This window comes from Ursus maritimus, unplaced genomic scaffold, assembly GCF_017311325.1.
Source record: "Ursus maritimus isolate PB19 unplaced genomic scaffold, ASM1731132v1 scaffold_16, whole genome shotgun sequence".
NCBI lineage: Eukaryota > Metazoa > Chordata > Mammalia > Carnivora > Ursidae > Ursus > Ursus maritimus.
In genome coordinates, this window is record NW_024424008.1 from 57,757,054 (window position 1) to 57,774,638 (window position 17,585).

General features: G+C 41.3%; 1 protein-coding gene across 1 annotated transcript in view; it reads right to left on the reverse strand.

Annotated features, from left to right (window-relative positions):
* Window positions 1–15,441, reverse strand: part of DDX10 (DEAD-box helicase 10) — a 261,015-nt gene extending 245,574 nt beyond the window's left edge. Inside the window, exons 1-4 of the mRNA XM_040631253.1 lie at window positions 15,160–15,441; window positions 7,277–7,337; window positions 6,391–6,521; window positions 5,175–5,333 (exon numbers count right to left, since the gene is read on the reverse strand). Coding sequence (XP_040487187.1) covers window positions 5,175–5,333; window positions 6,391–6,521; window positions 7,277–7,337; window positions 15,160–15,345 — 537 coding nt within the window. The 5' untranslated portion in view covers window positions 15,346–15,441. The remainder of the gene's footprint in view (window positions 1–5,174; window positions 5,334–6,390; window positions 6,522–7,276; window positions 7,338–15,159) is intronic.
* Window positions 15,442–17,585: the final 2,144 nt, after the last annotated feature.

Below are 17,585 nucleotides of genomic sequence, written 5' to 3' on the forward strand. Positions count from 1 at the left end.
TGAAATTCAATCAATAATTTGAACACTCCCAAAAAACAAAAGTCCAGGACCAGGCAGCTTCACAGGGAGTTCTAACATTTAAAGAAAAGTTAGTACCTATCTTCCTCAAACTGTTCCCAAAAATTGAAGAGGAAGGCACACTCCCAAACTCATTTTGCCGGACAAGCATTACCCAGATGCCAAAACCAGACAATACCACAAAAAAAAAAAAAAAAAAAAGAAAGAAAAAGGAAAGAAAGAAAGAAAGAAAGAAAGAAAGAAAGAAAGAAAACTATTGACCACTATCTCTGATAAACACAGATGCAAAAATCCCCAACAAAATATTAGCAAACTCAGATTTAATACAATTCCTATCAAAATACCAACAGCATTTTTCACAGAACTAGAACAAATAACCCTAAAATTTGTATGGAACCACAAAAGACCTTGAATAGTCAAAGCAATCTGAAAAAGAAGAACAAAACTGGAGGTATCACAATTCCAGATTTCAAGTTACACTACAAAGTGGTAGTGATTAAAACAGTATGATACTGGCATAAAAACAGACACACAGGTCAATAGACTAATACCCAGAAATCAACCCACAACTATATGGTCAACTAATATTCGATATAATAGGAAAGACTATTCAATGGAAAAAAAGTCAGCCACTCCAAGAAGTACTATTGGGAAAACTGGACAGCCACACACAAAAGAATTAAAGTAGAGCACTTTCTTATACATATACAAAAATTAACTCAAAATGGATTAGAAACCTAAATATGAGACCTGAAACCATAAAAATTCTTGAAGAGAGCACAGGCATAACCTCTGACATCAGCCAGAGGGACATTTTTCTAGGTATGTCTGAGGCAAGGGAAATAAAAGCAAAAATAAACTACTGGGACTATATCAAAATAAAAAGCTTCTGCACAGCAAAGGAAACAAACCAACAAAACTAAAAGACAACCTATATAATGGGAGAAGATATTTGCAAATGACATATTCAATAAAGGTTAGTATCCAAAATATATAAAGAACTGATACAACTCAATACACAAATAATCCAATTAAAAAATGGGCAGAAGGGGCGCCTGGGTGGTTCAGTCATTAAGTGTCTGCCTTTGGCTCGGGTCATGATCCCAGCATTCTGGGATCGAGCCCTGCATCGGGGTCCCTCTCTCGCTGCCTCTATCTCTGTCAAATAAATAAATAAAATCTTAAAAAAAAAAAAAAAAAAACTCAAAAAAAAAAAAAAAATGGGCAGAAGACTATCATTTTCCCAAAGAAGACATGGATGGCCAAAAGACACATGAAAAGATGCTCAACATCACTCATCATCAGGGAAATGCAAATCAAAACCACAATGAGATATGGTCTCACATCAGTCAGAATGGCTAAAATCAACAACACAAGAAACAACAGGTGCTGACAAGGATGTAGAGAAAGGTGAACACTTTTGCACTACTGGTTGAAATGCAAGCTGGTACAGCCACTCTGGAAAACAGTATGGAGGTTCCTCAAAGAGTTAAAAATAGGGGCACCTGGGTGGCTCAGTTGGTTAAGCGTTGGACTCTTGATTTCAGCTCAGGTCATGATCTCAGGGTCATGATTTTTGAGCCCCACATGGGGCTCTGTGCTCAGTGCAGAGTCTGCCTGTGCCTCTCCCTTCCCCTCTGCCCCTCCCCAGCTTGTGCATGTGCTCGCACTTTCTCTCTCAAATATATAAATAAAATCTTTAATAAAAATACTAAACACCTTTGTCTAAAGAGCCCTTTAAAAAAAAAAGTTAAAAACAGAACTACCCTAGGATCCAGCAATTGCACTACTGGGTATGTATCCAAAGAATACAAAACACCAATTCAAAAGGATACATGCACCCTGAATAGCAGCATTATCTACAAAAGCCAAATTATGGAAACAGCCCAAGTGTCCATCAACTGATGAATGTATAAGGAAGAGGTGGTGTGTGTATACACACACACACACACACACACACACACACACACACTGGAATATTACCATAATATTCCAGCCATAAAAAAGAATGAAATTTTGCCATTTGTGATGACATGGATGGAGCCAGAGTATGATACTAAGTGAAATAAGTCAGAGAAAGGCAAATACTTTATGATGTCACTCATATGTGGAATTTAAGAAACAAAACAAATGAGCAAAGGAAAACAAGAAAGAGAAAGAGAGGCAAACCAAGAAACAAACTCTTAACTAAAGAGAACTAATGGTTACGAGACGGGACGTGGGTGGAGAGATGGGGGAAATAGAGGATGGAGATTAAAGAGTACGCTTATTATAATGAAAAATATAAAATGATAAAAAATATATTAGCAAACCAGATCCAACAATACAAGAATCGTACACCACGATCAAGTGGGATTTACTCTACAGATGCAAGAACGGTTCAACATCTGCAAATCAACATGATATGCCACATTAACAAAACAAAGGATTAAAATCATATGATCTCAAAGATGCAGAAAAAGCATATGACCAAATTCAACATCCATTCATGATAAAAACTCTCAACAAAGTGGGTATGGAAGGAACATCTCAACATACTAAAGGCCACAAAGGACAAACTCAAAAACTAACATCATATTCAATGGTAAAAAACTAAAAGCTTTTCCCAGCCAGAGCAATTAGGCAAGAAAAAGAAAAAAAAGGCATCCAAATAGAAAAGGAAGAAGTAAAACTGTCACTATCTGCTGACACAGGATACTATATATAAAGAACCCTGAAGACTTAATCAAAAAAGTATGAGAACTAACGCACAAATTCAGTAAAGTCACAGATACAAAATTAACATACAGAAATCATTTGTGTTTCCATATACTAATAACAAGCAATTAGAAAGAAATTAAGAAAACCATTCCATTTACAATTGCACCGATAAATTATAAAATACCTAGGAATTAACAACTAAAGAGATTAAAAGAAAAAAGAACAGTAATAAAAACCAAAAAACCTGTCCTCTGAAGACTTTAAGACACTCATGAAAGAAACTGAAGACTACACAAACGGAAAGCTATCTCGAGCTCACAGATAACAAAAATATTGTTAAAATGTCCATACTACCCAAAGCAATCTACAGATTCAATGCAATCCCCATTGAAATAACAATGGTATTTTCACAGAAATAGAACAAAGAATTCTAAAATTTGCATGAAACCACAAAGACCCCAAATAGCCAAAGCAATCTTGAGAAAGAACAAAGCTAGAGATACCACAATTCCAGATTTCAAACTGTATTACAAAGCTATCATAACCAAAACAGTATGGTACTGGCATGAAATGGACACACAGATCAATGTAATAGAATATAGAACCCAGAAATAAACCCACACATATGTTAATTAATCTATGACAAAAGAGAAAAGAATATACAATGGAGAAAAGATGTCTCCTCTATTCATGGTGTTAAGAAAACTGGACAGATACATGCAAAAAAGTCAAACTGGACCACTGTCTTTTACTATATACAAAAATAAACTCAAAATGGATTAAAGATTTGAACATAAGATCTGAAAGCATAAAACGCTTAGAAGAAAACATGGGCAGTGATCTCTTGGCCTTAGCAACATTGCTGTCGATACGTCTCCTCAGGCAAGGGAAACAAAAGCAAAAACAAACTTGGGACTTCCTCAAAGTAAAAAGTTTTTGTACAACAAAGGAAACCATTAAGAAAATGAGAAGGCAACCTACTAAATGGAAAAAAGTATCTGCAAATGACATATCTGATAAGGGTTTAATATCCTACATATATATGTGATATATAATATCCTATGATATCCTATTTACATACAATATATATGTCATATATATGATATATATAAAGAACTTCTACAACTCAACACCAAAAAAACCAAACAACCTAATTAAAAAGCGGTCTTAGGACTTGGATATTTTCCCAAAGATATACAGTTCCTAAAAACATACAGTTTCCCAAAGGCCAACATTGACATGAAAAGATGCTCCATGTCACCAATCATCCAAGAAATCCGAATCAAAACCACCACTCCTGCCAGACTAGCTAATATTGAAAAGAAGTAAGCATTGGTGAGGATGTGGAGAAAAGGGAACCTTTGTGCACTGCTGGTGGGAATGTGAACTGATGCAACCACTATGGAAAACAGTATGGAGGTTCCTCAAAGAAATTAAAAACAGAACTACCACACGATGCAACAATTCCAGTTCGGGGTATTTACACAAAGAAAATAACACCAATTCAAAGAGATATATACAGCCCTATGTTCGCTGTAGCATTCCTCACAATAGCCTAGATATGGAAGCAACCCAAGTGTCCATCAATAGATGAATGGACAAAAAGATGTAGTATATTTATATAAAGGAACATTACTCATTCATAAAAAAGAATGAGATCTTGCCACCTACAACAACATAGGCAGACGCAGAGAATACTATGCTTAAGTAAAATAAGTCAGAAAAAGACAAATACCAGATAATTTCACTTATATATGGAATCCAAAAAAAAACAACAAAAAGCAGAAATAGACATATAAATACAGAAAACAAATTGATGATTGCCAGAGAGGAGAGGGATGGGCAAAATGGGTGACGGGCATTGGGAGATACAAGCTTCCAGTTGTGAAATGACGAAGTCACAGGGATGAAAGACACAGCATAGGAAATAGAGTCGACAGTACTGTAATAGCGTCGTATGGTGACAGATGGTAGCTACACTTGTGGTGAGCATACCAAAACGTATAGACTTGTTGAATCAGTATGTTGTACACCTGAAACTAATGTAATTATGTGTTAACTATACTTCAATTAAAAAAATAGTTTAAAAAAATTTTTAAAGCACTGTCTTCCTTTCTCCTGCTGCTGATTCAGCAATGTTCTGAATTATTCAACCTCTTAGATATTTTCTTAAAAGGAACTAGTCCAAATACTCAAATGTTACCTTTTCCAAGTACATTAACAAAAAATTTACAGGCTGTTTAGAGTACATTAATCTCAGAGAAGCTGATCAATTCAGATACCCTCACAAAAATGGACTTTCTGGACCTTCGAAATTGATAATCAGAACTCTAGATGACAGTGACCCCACCAGGATGCCAGCCTACCTGTTTAAATGAAATCTCCACCTCTTTCCTGTCAACTGCCACAGTGCTCCAATGTAAGTTATAGAAAAAAGGACAAGACAAAAGACAAACCTTTCCACCAATGATGAGACCAGCCGAAAAGTCATGATTCTTTCCTACTTTTCGGAGAACCTCAAAGGTCTGATAGGCCAGTTCTCTCGTAGGTGATATAATCAGAACCCCCAGCCCATCTGTTGAGGTCCACTGTAGACGATATAAGGCTTCCAGCACCTCAAAAAAGACAGCAAATTTGTGTTTAGTAAGTCCTTTCAGAAGGCAGCATTTTGATTCCTGAACCGACCTTGCTCCTCCCAATCAAAGGCACCTTCCAAGCAGAAGACATACCAGTCTCAAGTGTCATCCAATCAGAAAGAAGAAATTATGTTTTTTTCTTTTTCTTCCAGCCACCAGATCCCTCAAGTCATAGAGGGAAGGGAACTTAAACCTCACGGCAGGTCAGCTGCCGCCAGAGCCCTGCCAGCAAGAGACTGGCCAACAGTGAGAGGTACGTGCAGCCCTCAAACTATTAAAACAGATTTTGGAGAAATATCTGTCACTATTTTCTGAACAGAAACCACATTAAACTTTCATCGGTGTAGTTACTGTAATTATAGTGACTGACTTTTCTAGTTGTAGAGAAACATCTTTATGAAAAACTGGATTTAAGGGAAAAATGGTTTTGCAATACTTGGAACAAAAACTCGAATGTGATTTTTCTAAGCCAATTATTTTGTTGGAATTAAATTATGAGACCAACTGCATAAATGAGATATAAATAAATTCCTAAGAGACTCTATTGTTTTACTGCTCAAAACGACAGCTATCAATGTCCTGGAAAATTCTCAATGAATCACCCAATCTCCTTAAAGTGAGCATACTTCAGCTTTATCCTAATCAAGTGGCAAGTATAAATGCAATCGGCAGGTTTGCAAGCACGAGTGCACAAACAGCCTCCCCGGCCTGCCCCAGTGGTCCTACAACAGGGTGGAACCATGCCCACCTGCCCCCTGAAAAATACACATCTTTCAGGAATGCAAAGGCTTGTCAAGAAACAGTATTTCACTCATTCAAAAAGTTACTAAGTGCCCACCAGGTGCAAGGAACTATGTTAGGACAAAGGGAGTATGGTGGAAAACAGGACCGTTGGAGCCCCCGTCTGATACAGTTTGCACTCTAGCCAAAGAAATCCAACAGGAAACAACTCTCTACATAATGATTTCTACCTAGGCACATAATATTTTAAAAACATGTAATAAAGGACTTGACCCAATATAAAAAAATGACTTACTGGAACAAGGAAAGCCAAAGTCTTGCCAGATCCTGTCTTGGCAGCTCCAAGAACATCTTTACCTTGCAAAGCCAACCCAATGGTCTGCTTCTGTATTTCAGTTACCAAACGGTACTGGGCTTCTTGCAAACCTGCCAGTGTGGAGGGGAAGAGAGTGACACTTCAGAAAACCCCCGTAAAACAGGTGTATGGGCTGAATTGTGCCCCCTAAAACTCCTACGTTGAAGCCCTAACACCCATATTCAGAAATAGGGCCTCTGAAGTGGTGATTAAGTTCAAATGAGCCCTGATCTGATGTCACTGGTGTCCTTAAAAGAAGGGGAAATTTGGACACAAAAAGAGACACCAATGGTATGACTGCACAGTAGGACAGCCACATGAAGACGCAGCAAGAGAGTGGTCATTCACAAGCCAAGGAGAGAGTCCTAGAACAGACCATTTCACACTGGCTCTTGGAGGAAACTAACCCTGCCAGTATCTTGATCTTTGGACTTCTAGCCTCCAGAACTATGAGAAAATTCATTTCTATTGTTTAAGTACCCCCCACCTCCCAGTCTGAGATTTTGTTCTGGTGGCCCTAACACACTAATATAAAAGATGTCACTTTTGTTTTCTTGTTCATTTTAACTAATACACTTAGATTTTAATTACTGAGAGGCCCTGGCATCTTGCTTTTTAACTACTGTTTAACTAGTCCAGAAAGGATGAGAATGACAAATCGAGCAAACTCAAATGAATTAATATTGTTTCTTGGTGTTAGAGGTTCAAGATATCAAAATTATTTGCCAAAATAATTATCTTTCAAGTTAAATGCTCTCAATCTTTTTCCATTTATAAAAAACATCAAGAAACCCAACAACATGTCCCAAAATCACCATATGCCTACCTTTCAATGTTTTTTTGGACAAGGGGAAATCTGAAAATCTTGTAATTTCATTTACATTTATCTGAAAAAAGAAAAAGGAGACTACGTCAGCTAAGACAAAATAATGCACCGTATAATTTGCTTTACGACAAGGCCATTTTTGATCTACGTTGTGCTGCCTGGCTAGTCCTTGGTACTACAGGATTGAATTCAACCATCACTTCTAATTAAAAACCATCATTCCTTCTAGAAAGAAATATGCCTTAGGAAAGTTGCCATGAATCAAAAATATAAGCTTATAACAATTTAAATTGATTAAAAAAAAACACACCACCTCATTCATTCAAAACACACACACACCACCACTACCACCACAATGCTCCTTCACCTCTGAGAACATAGTTAATCATCACCACATCAGTTTTAGGAAGAAACTCTACCTTCAGTCCATCCTTCAAGGAATATTAAGAAATAAGGGGCAAAATGACTCTAAGCCACAGAGCACAATGAGAATACTTCTATTTAAACACTTTGGAGAACAGATTGAAGTTAATTGGAGAAATCTATCTTGTTAGCACAAATCTTTTCAAGTTTTAACCATCAATCAGTGACATGACAAATCCAACCCGACCACTCTTCATTTGGGGGTACAGTGAAGGAGGGGCCATTAACAATAACCAGAAGAAACATCTCAGTCACGCTTTGAAGCCACAATAAGTAACATTTTGCCCTTTAACTTGACATTATCTAAATGTTCGTTACTGACGTTCTTCATTAGCATAAACCCAATTTTCTGAATTTCATTTCAGCTACTCAGGAGAATTATTTTATCATAGATGCTGAAAGCAGGAACTCCTGTTCAGATCTGAGAATATGCTGCCAAATTATTCATGATTCACAAAAGGGAAAAGTTGCATTTGTAAGGTTCATTTATTTAAATTACACCCCAGGCAGTAAAAGGATGGCAGATTTTATTTCATTTTATAGTCTACAGTATCATCTTTCCCAAGATCCTTAGTGTAGCTCAGATAGGGTTATTCTCTGTCCTCACATGCTGAAAACACAAATATTAAAACATTGCCTTAATCCCTACAAAACATTCCAGAGAAGAGCGAAGAGGAATAATCATCGTACCCACATCAGAGAAAAGTTCATTAGAATATCCTGTCCCATCAGGGAACCTTAATTAGAAGGTAAATCTCACAAACACAACATCAAAATTAGAGTCCACCCACGCCTTGTGATGTGATCAGCAAAAAAGCCGTTTTCACAAAGAAGAGAAGGCTTACAGGAGGAGCTAGACGAGCCACACACTGGTCAGCCTCCACCAGCGACACAATACAGGCAAAGTGGGCTAATTCAAGCAAACACTGCACATCTCTCTCTAGTCTGCTGACCTCCTAACGGAAAGTCTGGAAGAACAGAACTGTTCCAGCATTCTGTCAGCCATTACAATGTAGATCTATACAACATATTCTTAGAAAGAAGTCAAAGAAACAGAAGGAAATTTTTACTCCACTGATGAACTAGAACAGGAGTCAGCAAACTATGGCCCAATCCAATCTGCTGCCCGTTCTTCCAAACCGTTTTCCTGGAGCACAGCTACAACTACTCATTTACATAGTGTCTATGTGATTATGACAGAGATCACGTGACCCACAAAGCCTAATATTGACTATCTGGCCTGTTACAGAAAAAGATTGCCGACCCTGTTCCAGAAGACTCTCAGTTACGTTCCAAGGAATATTTAGAACTCAAGGAAGTTGGCTATGGTTCCTACAAACAAAAGTAACTCGGCCCTTTCTTTTCTTAAAAAAAAAAAAAAATCACTCCTGTCTTCCAGTGTTCATACTCCCTCTGAAATCTGTATCACTCTTCTAAAATCAGAGAACAGATGTTTCAGAGACAGTACTGTTCAGGACTTCCTACCACTGGTGGGAAACCTAGAGGGGGCGGAGGGGAAAACAGGGCGGATACCACTGACCACCCCCTGTGCTTCTTCCAACACACTCTCACAACTCTCATTTCTCACAAAAGTACTATTTTCATATTCTCAAAGCAGGAGATGAAAATAGAAGAACGTTCTAGAATGCTCCACCTCCTGCAATCATGACAAGAAAAGCAATCTGCCACACCAAATTCTGATTAAGGGGGGAAACCATGGATTAGAGCACAGGGTTCCAATATAGCACAAGCTGATTACTATCACAGTCTAAATGAATCCCAGGTGCAGAGATGGAGTCACTCAGCAACAGTGACAACAGTGGCTGAACTGAAACAAAGAGCTCAACATTTCTCAACAAGCTTCAATCCCCAACTCCCCATCAGAACCCCCAACACACACCCCCTACGAGGTGGCCTTAGAAATAAACCCCCCAGATGTCCAGCTTCAGGGAACACAGTCAACCGATGAGCAGCAGTTGATCCTCCAGACCCACCACCGACGGCGCCATACTTTCCTGGCTGCTCCCAATGACTGCTCACAGCAGCAGTACAACTGGAGACTCATTCCTGCAAGACCAGAGATTCCCTTCAAGGGCAACTTTGGTTCCAAGACACCCCATCAGCAGAAGCCTTCTTAGACTGTGCTGCAGCCTGAGACTCTTCCTACTGGCTCCTCCTTCCATCCTCCCTCCTTTCCCTATTTCTGTTCCTTCTCCTCCACTTCTGCAGACATTTCCGTCCAATAAATCTCCAATCCACTTAATCCCAACGCGGTATCTGCCTCTCAGAAGACCTAAAGCCTAGACTATAGCAATGGTCTCTGACCTGGTCACAGCCTCCACAGCCTTTACAGCTTCACTATGTTCTCTAACTGCTCCCACAGACTCCTCAGTGCTTCCCGATAGTCTCCAAACATGGCCTCTGTATGAATTTCCCACAGGGGCTGAAACAAATACCACCGACAGTGGCTTAAACCAACATAAATTGATTAACTTATAACTCTGGAAGTCAGAAGTCCAAAATGGGTCTCACTCAGCTAAAATTCTTTTTGGTGACTATAGGAGAGAATCCACTTCCTTGCTTTTTCTAGCTTCTACAGACTGCACACTTCCTTGGATTGGTTTATGTCAGCCTTCCAACTTCAAAGCCAGCCAGCAATGGTCTTCCTGTCTTCCTCACTTCACAGCATTCCCACACCAACTCTTCTGCCCCTCTCCTCCACATTTCAGGACCTGTGGGTCACCACACTGGCCCAATTGGATAATCCTGATCCCCCTATGTTAAGGCCAGCTGATCAGCAACCTTAATTCCCCTTTGCCATATAACTCATTCACAGGCTCAGGGTTAGGATGCAGACATCTTTGGGAGGCCATTATTCTAACCACTACAGCCTCTAAAACTGTTGACAATCCACCTCTGACCCTCTTCTGCAACCTCATCTGAAGCCAGTTCAGGAGCACATACTGCACTAAAGGGAGTATCTCCCCCTCAGAGAACACCATGTATTTTAATATCTTTTTGTATATTCTTGCGTTGCTCCCTTGATGTATAATGTTCTTGCCAATCCTTTCTAACTGGAGAACGTATCATTCAAGAACTAGCTCCACTCATGGCTACCACAAACTGCTAGACAGTTTGTGCCCTACACAAAGGCATATGGGGGCTGAAATCCAGCTCACGCTCAGCTCCACAAGCCAGGCCTGAGGCTGCAATGACAAGAAGGAAGGGCAGCATGCCCAGGGGAAACACATTTTTCAAATCCACCTAGCCAGAAAGGGCAGGGACAGAATAACTTAACCTCCTTTCCCCTAATTACCCTCTAACTCCACAGCACTGTACATATTTAGGATTATAACATTTATCAAAATGTATCAACCCTCCACCTCCCTAGGGACACAGACATGTATTTTTTCCCATCTATTTTGGCCTAGGCCTCAACAAGTACCTCGTCAAACTGTTACAGATATTTCTGAATCAAACTGTTCAGTGTTTAACCAGTGAAGCTACTGAACACCATCCTTGTATTATAAAACGCTGTAATACAAGTTTTATGCACAGATGCTATCTTCTGAGGAACCCTGTAGTGAAGGTCTACACCTCAGTTACCTAGACAATAACAAATCTGCTATGACTGTATTCTAGTATTGCCAGCCCTGGCATTTGATTTCACAGTGCCTTTCTTTCTTGACAAAATCTTAAGAAAATACTTCTAAGATTAAACATAAATAAATAAAACACAACAATACTTACAGGGAAAATCTGTTCCTTCAGTTTAGTGAAAAGACTAGAATTTAAACATTCGTGAGGTGCGACACAGTAAAGTGTAATGATTTGGCACTCTGGCATAAGACCTAGACTACCTGAGCTAGAACTTCTTCACTACTAGCTGTTTAAGCTTGCAGAAATTATTTAATTTTGTTCTTCCTTAAAGCTTCTCACCTGTATAATGGAAACAGTCTCATAGCGTCTTCAATTGTGAGGATATGGCAAGTTAACGCATAAAAAGCTTCATAAGTGTTAATAATTGTAATTCAAACAAAAGACCAAAAAGAATAGACCTATGTTACCAACCAGAATAAAGCCATATGGAAAAGGTCTTTGGGCACCAAGTAACATCTAAACACTAAGCGTCCACTCCAGGACAAGCACCGCACTATGTTGGGTGGGAACATGTCTGGGAAGTGTCCGGGAAGCCCGAAGGTAGTGTGTCAAAGGTTTCTGACCTTCAGGGGTTCATGATTTAGCAGGAAAGTTAAGGAAGAAGTTAAACAAAGAAGCCAATCATCACAGCCTGGTGATAATGCTGCAATAAAAGTATACGAAATGTTACAGACACACAGCAGCCCTAACCCCACTTGGGGAGGTCAGGAAGAGAAGTTTAAATTTTGAAGGACTGGTAGGTGTTCCTAGAGTGGGAGAACGGGGGTGCTCACTGCAAGCAGTGGAAACATCAAGTACCAGGACAAGAAGCATCAGGGAGCGAGGTGACCAGGTGGTTCAGTCAGTTAAGCATCTGACTTCAGCTCAGGTCATGATCTCAGGGTCCTGGGATCGAGTCCCATGTCAGGCTCCCCACTTAGCCAGGAGCCTGCTTCTTCCTCTTCCTCTGCTCGTGCTCTCTCTCTCCAATAAATAAGTAAATTATTTGAATAATCTCTTAAAAAAAAAAAAAGCAGCAGCAGCAGGGAGCATGGCCAATTCATGAAACTACAAGTTGTTCTTCCATGTATGCTTACCACACACCACTTGGTTTACATACATTACCTCTTTGAGCCTTACAACACTCTGGGTAATTAGGAACCTCTGCTGAATCAAAGAAACTGAGACTCAGGAATATTAAGAAACTTGGCTACTCAATACCCAAACTGAGTGAGATTTAAACCAGGTCTGCCTGACCACAAATAACTTACTCTTCCTCTGGAGTAGAACATGTTGACACATGAAAGTATCTGACCATTTTCCTGGAAGTAACTGTGAGGCAAGGGAGGGTTTTAATCAGGAATAAGACTATTGAATTATCATCTTGGAAAGAATCATTCTGCCAGCAATACAGAAGATAGGTTAGAGGGGGATAAGGCCTAAGGGCCAAATCCAGCCACCGGTTTTCCTAACTGAAATTTTGCTGGAACACAACTATACCCACCTGTTTAAGTATTTCCAAGGCAGCTTTTGTGTTACAATGGCAGAGTTGAGTAGTTTCACCCTCTTGACCTGCAAAGCTGAAACCATTTACTATCTGGTCCTTTACAGAAAAAGCTTGCTAATCCCTATTATAAGCAAATACCTACTGTAGTAATCCATGCAAAAGATGATGCGGCCTGAACTAAGGCATAGCAGAGGGGATGGAGTAACATTTAAAAAATTTAAGAGGCAGAGAAGATTATCAGTGTGACTGGATGTAATAGTGCTGAGAGGGAAGTGTCTAGGATTACTCCTAGGTTTCTAGCTCAGCAGTCTGCTTGGATAGTGGGGCTAGCATGTGGTGGGCCAAATAACAGCCCCAAATATGTCCATGTTAACCTCCAGAACTGAGAATGCTATCTTAGATGGCAAAAGTGATTTTGTCCAGGTCATTATTAAAGATATGAGATGGGCGATTATCCTTAATATTCTGGGTGGGCCCTAAATGCAATCAGAAGTATCCTTATTTTAAAAGGGCACAAGTAGATTTAATACAGAGCCAAAGGCAATGCGTCCATGGAGGAAGAGATGGGAGTGATGCAGCCACAAGCCAAGGAATGCAGCCACCAGAAGCTAGAAGCTACAAGAAATGGATTTTTCCCGAGAGCCTCCATGTGGAGCATGGCCTTGCTGACACCTTGACTCCAGCCCAGTGAAATGGATTTCAGATTTCTGGCTTCCAGAAATATGAGAGAACAAATATCTGTTGTTTTAAGGCATGGAGTTTGTGGCAATTTGTTACAGTGGCAAGAGGAAACTAATACACAGGACTGTGATTTGGGAGTCAAAGATGATAAGCTCAGTTTTGGACTTGTGTATTTAAGGTACCCTGACAGGTAAAAACTATTCAGCGAAGTCAGAAAAAAAGAATATGAACTCAGAAGAGCTGAGGGTAGAATACGAAAAGGAGTCACCAGTCCACAGGAATAAGCATTGGGATTACACAAAAGAAAGAAAGGCTGAGATTATACCCCTTAAGCAAGTCTAGTTCGATAAGACTCTAAAATGCAATCTAATAGTTTACAATGGTTTCTTAAGGTGCTGTGCATACAGCAATAGTAGTAATAATGTACCAGCTAATATATTTATATGTATCAGACATGTGAAGAATGCTTAACATGTGTTCTAACTCCTCCCAACAACTTATAAAATAGATATTATTATGCCTTTTAAAGATAAGAAAAGGGAAACAGAGTAAATAACATGCCCAAAGTCACTCATCTGGTGATCAAAAGCCAGGATCAAATTATCATTTACTTAACTCAAAAGCCCAAACAAAAATAAAGGTTATCTATCTAATCTTACTGTTGACCTAAGAGTCCTTTAAAGGAAAGCTATACCAGCATGACACTTGATGACTATAATTCCAGAAATGTCCCATATATTAAATCCCTGATTATACCACACTAGAAGGGGGCAATCACTGAGAGGCTGAGTGAGGTGGGTGAAGGCCAACAGAAGGGGTTTGTGGGGAGCCAGGGAGAGGGGGTACTGACCATGCCAAGGAGACTAAGGGAGGGGGGGTGGGGGGGTGGGAGGAGAGGACAAGGGGTCAAAATGAAAACTACAGGGCTACTCATCTGAGAACATCCACTACAACGTAGTATGCAGGAGGCCAGCTTTCCTATGCCAATTCTTGGACGGGGACATGAATCAAGAAGAGAAAATGAGATAAGCACAGGAAGGAAGGCGGATGATGTCAAGGTCTGCAGATCTGGCATAATGGTTAAAAAGCAAAGGCTTTGGACTTGGAAAGACATGAGTCTAGGTTCCAATTCCACACCACCTACTAACATATGAGCGTAAAACAAGTCCCTTATCTTCTCAGAGCCTCAATGTTTCTCACCTGTAAAATGGGAATACGACCCATCCTCATTCCAAGTCACATAATTAATGTAAAGCACATAGTGGCTGAAAACATAGGTGTCGTTATAACCACTAGTCCCGTTAGTACTACTGTGAGTATTACCCTGTTTCACTACTAACTCCTTGCTCTCAAGGGCCACTGCATTTCCATCATTTTATCAAGAGCAGTGTGGCGAGCAGAAGAGCGGCCTGGATGGTCTGGAGACCTGGTCCGCGGCGCCCGGCAGACCACCTGTGGGGCCTCAGCGGGGCCCCGGCCGGCACCTGTCACCCCACCACCGTCTCCAGCCCGGTGGACTGCCGGCTTGCCGCCCCCCCCCGCAACCTGTGACAGATCTCCCATCGCCGCGGGGACTTGCGGCCCCGCCGCCCCCCGCGGTCCGCCCGGGCCCCCGCCCCAGCGCCGGCCTCACCTTCTCGTAGTTCTGCATGAGGCGGCTGATAGCCTCGCGCTCCACCTGCCACTCGGGCTTCTTCAGCTGCTTCCTCAATTGCTTCTTTTGGCTCTGCTTATGGCTGTGTTTCTTCTTCCAACGGTTGAAGCTCCGCACCGGGTCGGGCCGGCCTCCCGGCCCCCGAGAGTCGGCAGTTTTGCCCATCGCGACAGCGGCGGAGTCAGCCCAGACCGCCCCCAGACACGAGACACTTCAGGCCAGGCGGAGGGACCGCACTGAGAAGACGCGGAACCAGCGTGGGGAAAGACGGGTGACGGCGCATGCGCGGATCCCGGACGGAGCCCGCCCCCGAGCTTTTGAAACCGGGGCACAAGCCATTGACTGCAAGGGAAAACTGGACGCTGATTGGTGACTTGGATTCCGCAGGGCGTAGCCGGCAAGCGGCGGGGAGACGGAGGCGGAGCGATCTGAGGAAGAGGGCGGGGCTAGCGGCGCCGGGAGCACGCTGGCCCTTTAAATAGACGCCTGCGCACAGGTTGCTGTTACTATGGTGACGTCACACTACTTTAGAACTGTTAATACATGCTTGCCCGGGGTTTACCTTGGCAAAGCGTGCGCTTAGGCATGCACGCACACTCAAACACGTGCACTGTGTGTGAATTATAATTGTGATCCCCGTTTTGCGTTTTTCGCCCCAGGAAAGACTTGCCCAAAGCTCAAACAGCTATTTAATAAAATCCGATTTCAATCCCGGTCAGCATACCCCCCCTAGGAATAAAAACTGAATATTCCATATTCTAATGTCCCTCTAGGTTTGCCCTTTTCTCCAACCCCGCAGACTCTGCTGCAGCAGCAGGGAACTGAAGCAGAGTCGAACTGAATCTTCCTTAAATGCACTTATGAGGACAAGATGAAAACTAAAAATAAAGAATTGAAAGAAAAGGTACTTGCAAATTGGCCATTTACGTGAACTGAACTTCAGTGGATTGGTTTTTTGACACATTTATCTGGAGCGACCACTGGTATACACTGGGTAGGGGTGTAGGCAGAGCGGTGGCGGGGAAAACCGAGATTAGGTTCAAAGTTCACATGCAGACTGTTCCGGGCCCTCAAACTATTTTTTCAACACCACATAGCCAGCTGACTACCCCAAACACATGCCTGTTCCCTGCACATAAGACGGTTGGGGAAACGGGGCGGAGGGGCAGGAGGGGCGTTGAACTGGAGAATCTCTACACCTCAGGTCCCTAGATGTGATGGAGGGTAAAGCTCAATAGGGGTAGGTTATTTAAAAGTGTGTCTATACTACCACAGGAAATTAAAAATGGAAAGCCACATGATCCAAAAATTCTATTCCTGGATGTTATAAACACAAAAGAATTGAAAGCAGGGTCTGAAAGAGGTGTTTACATAGCCATATTCATAACAGCATCATTCCCAATATCCAAAAGGTAGAAGCAACGTTATGTGTCCATCCAGGAACAGTGGATAAGCAAAATGTGGCATATGGGTAAGATGGAATACTATTGAGCCTTAAAAACAAAGGAAATCCTGACAATGCTGCAATACGGATGAGCCTTGAGGACACCATCCTAAGTGAAATCAGCCAGTCACAAAAGAAAAAAGCCTCTACGAATCCACGTATCTGAGATACTTAGGGTATTCAAAATCAGAAACAAAGTAGAACGCAGGTCGTCAGGGGCCAGGGTGAAGGAAAAAGGTAGAGTTACTGTTTAGTGAGTATGGAGTTTCCGTTTTGTAGGATGAAAACAGTTCTGGAGATGATAGCACAACAATGCAAGTGCACTTAATGCCACAGAACGATACACCTCAAAATGATTTCAGGGGTAAATTTCATGTGTATTTTATCAAAAATTTTTAAATTGTTCTTAATTTCTTTTAAGTATTTATATACAACAAATGAGGCTCAAAGGGGTGCCTGGGTGGCTCAGTCTGTTAAGCATATGCCTTTGGTTCAGGTCACAATCTCAGGGTCCTGGGATGGAGCCCCATATCGGGCTCCCTGATCAGGGGGGAATCTGCTTTTCCCTCTCCCTCTGCCTGCCGCTCCCCCTGCTTGTTCTCTCTGTGTGTGTCAAATGAACAAATAAAATCTTTAAACAACAACATCAAACAAGACTCTCAGCTCTGTCACTTTTCTACAGCTAATGCAGCTAGGTATATGTATACCCCAGGCAAAAAAAATTAAACAGTCAGCTCTAGGAAAACTGGCCTAAAAAAAAGGCCTGGACCCAATGGCATTCAGGCAACCACCAAAGAAATGGCAGGTTGCTAAGCTGCCCTATCTCTTCAGTGAAACCCACCGGTTAATAAGCTCTTCCATGCACTCATTGCTTCTAATCAGCCTTACTCAAATATGAAAGAGTAACCAAAGACCGCCAAATGTTTGAGGAAATCCTTTAACTTAAAAGCTGGGAGCTAAA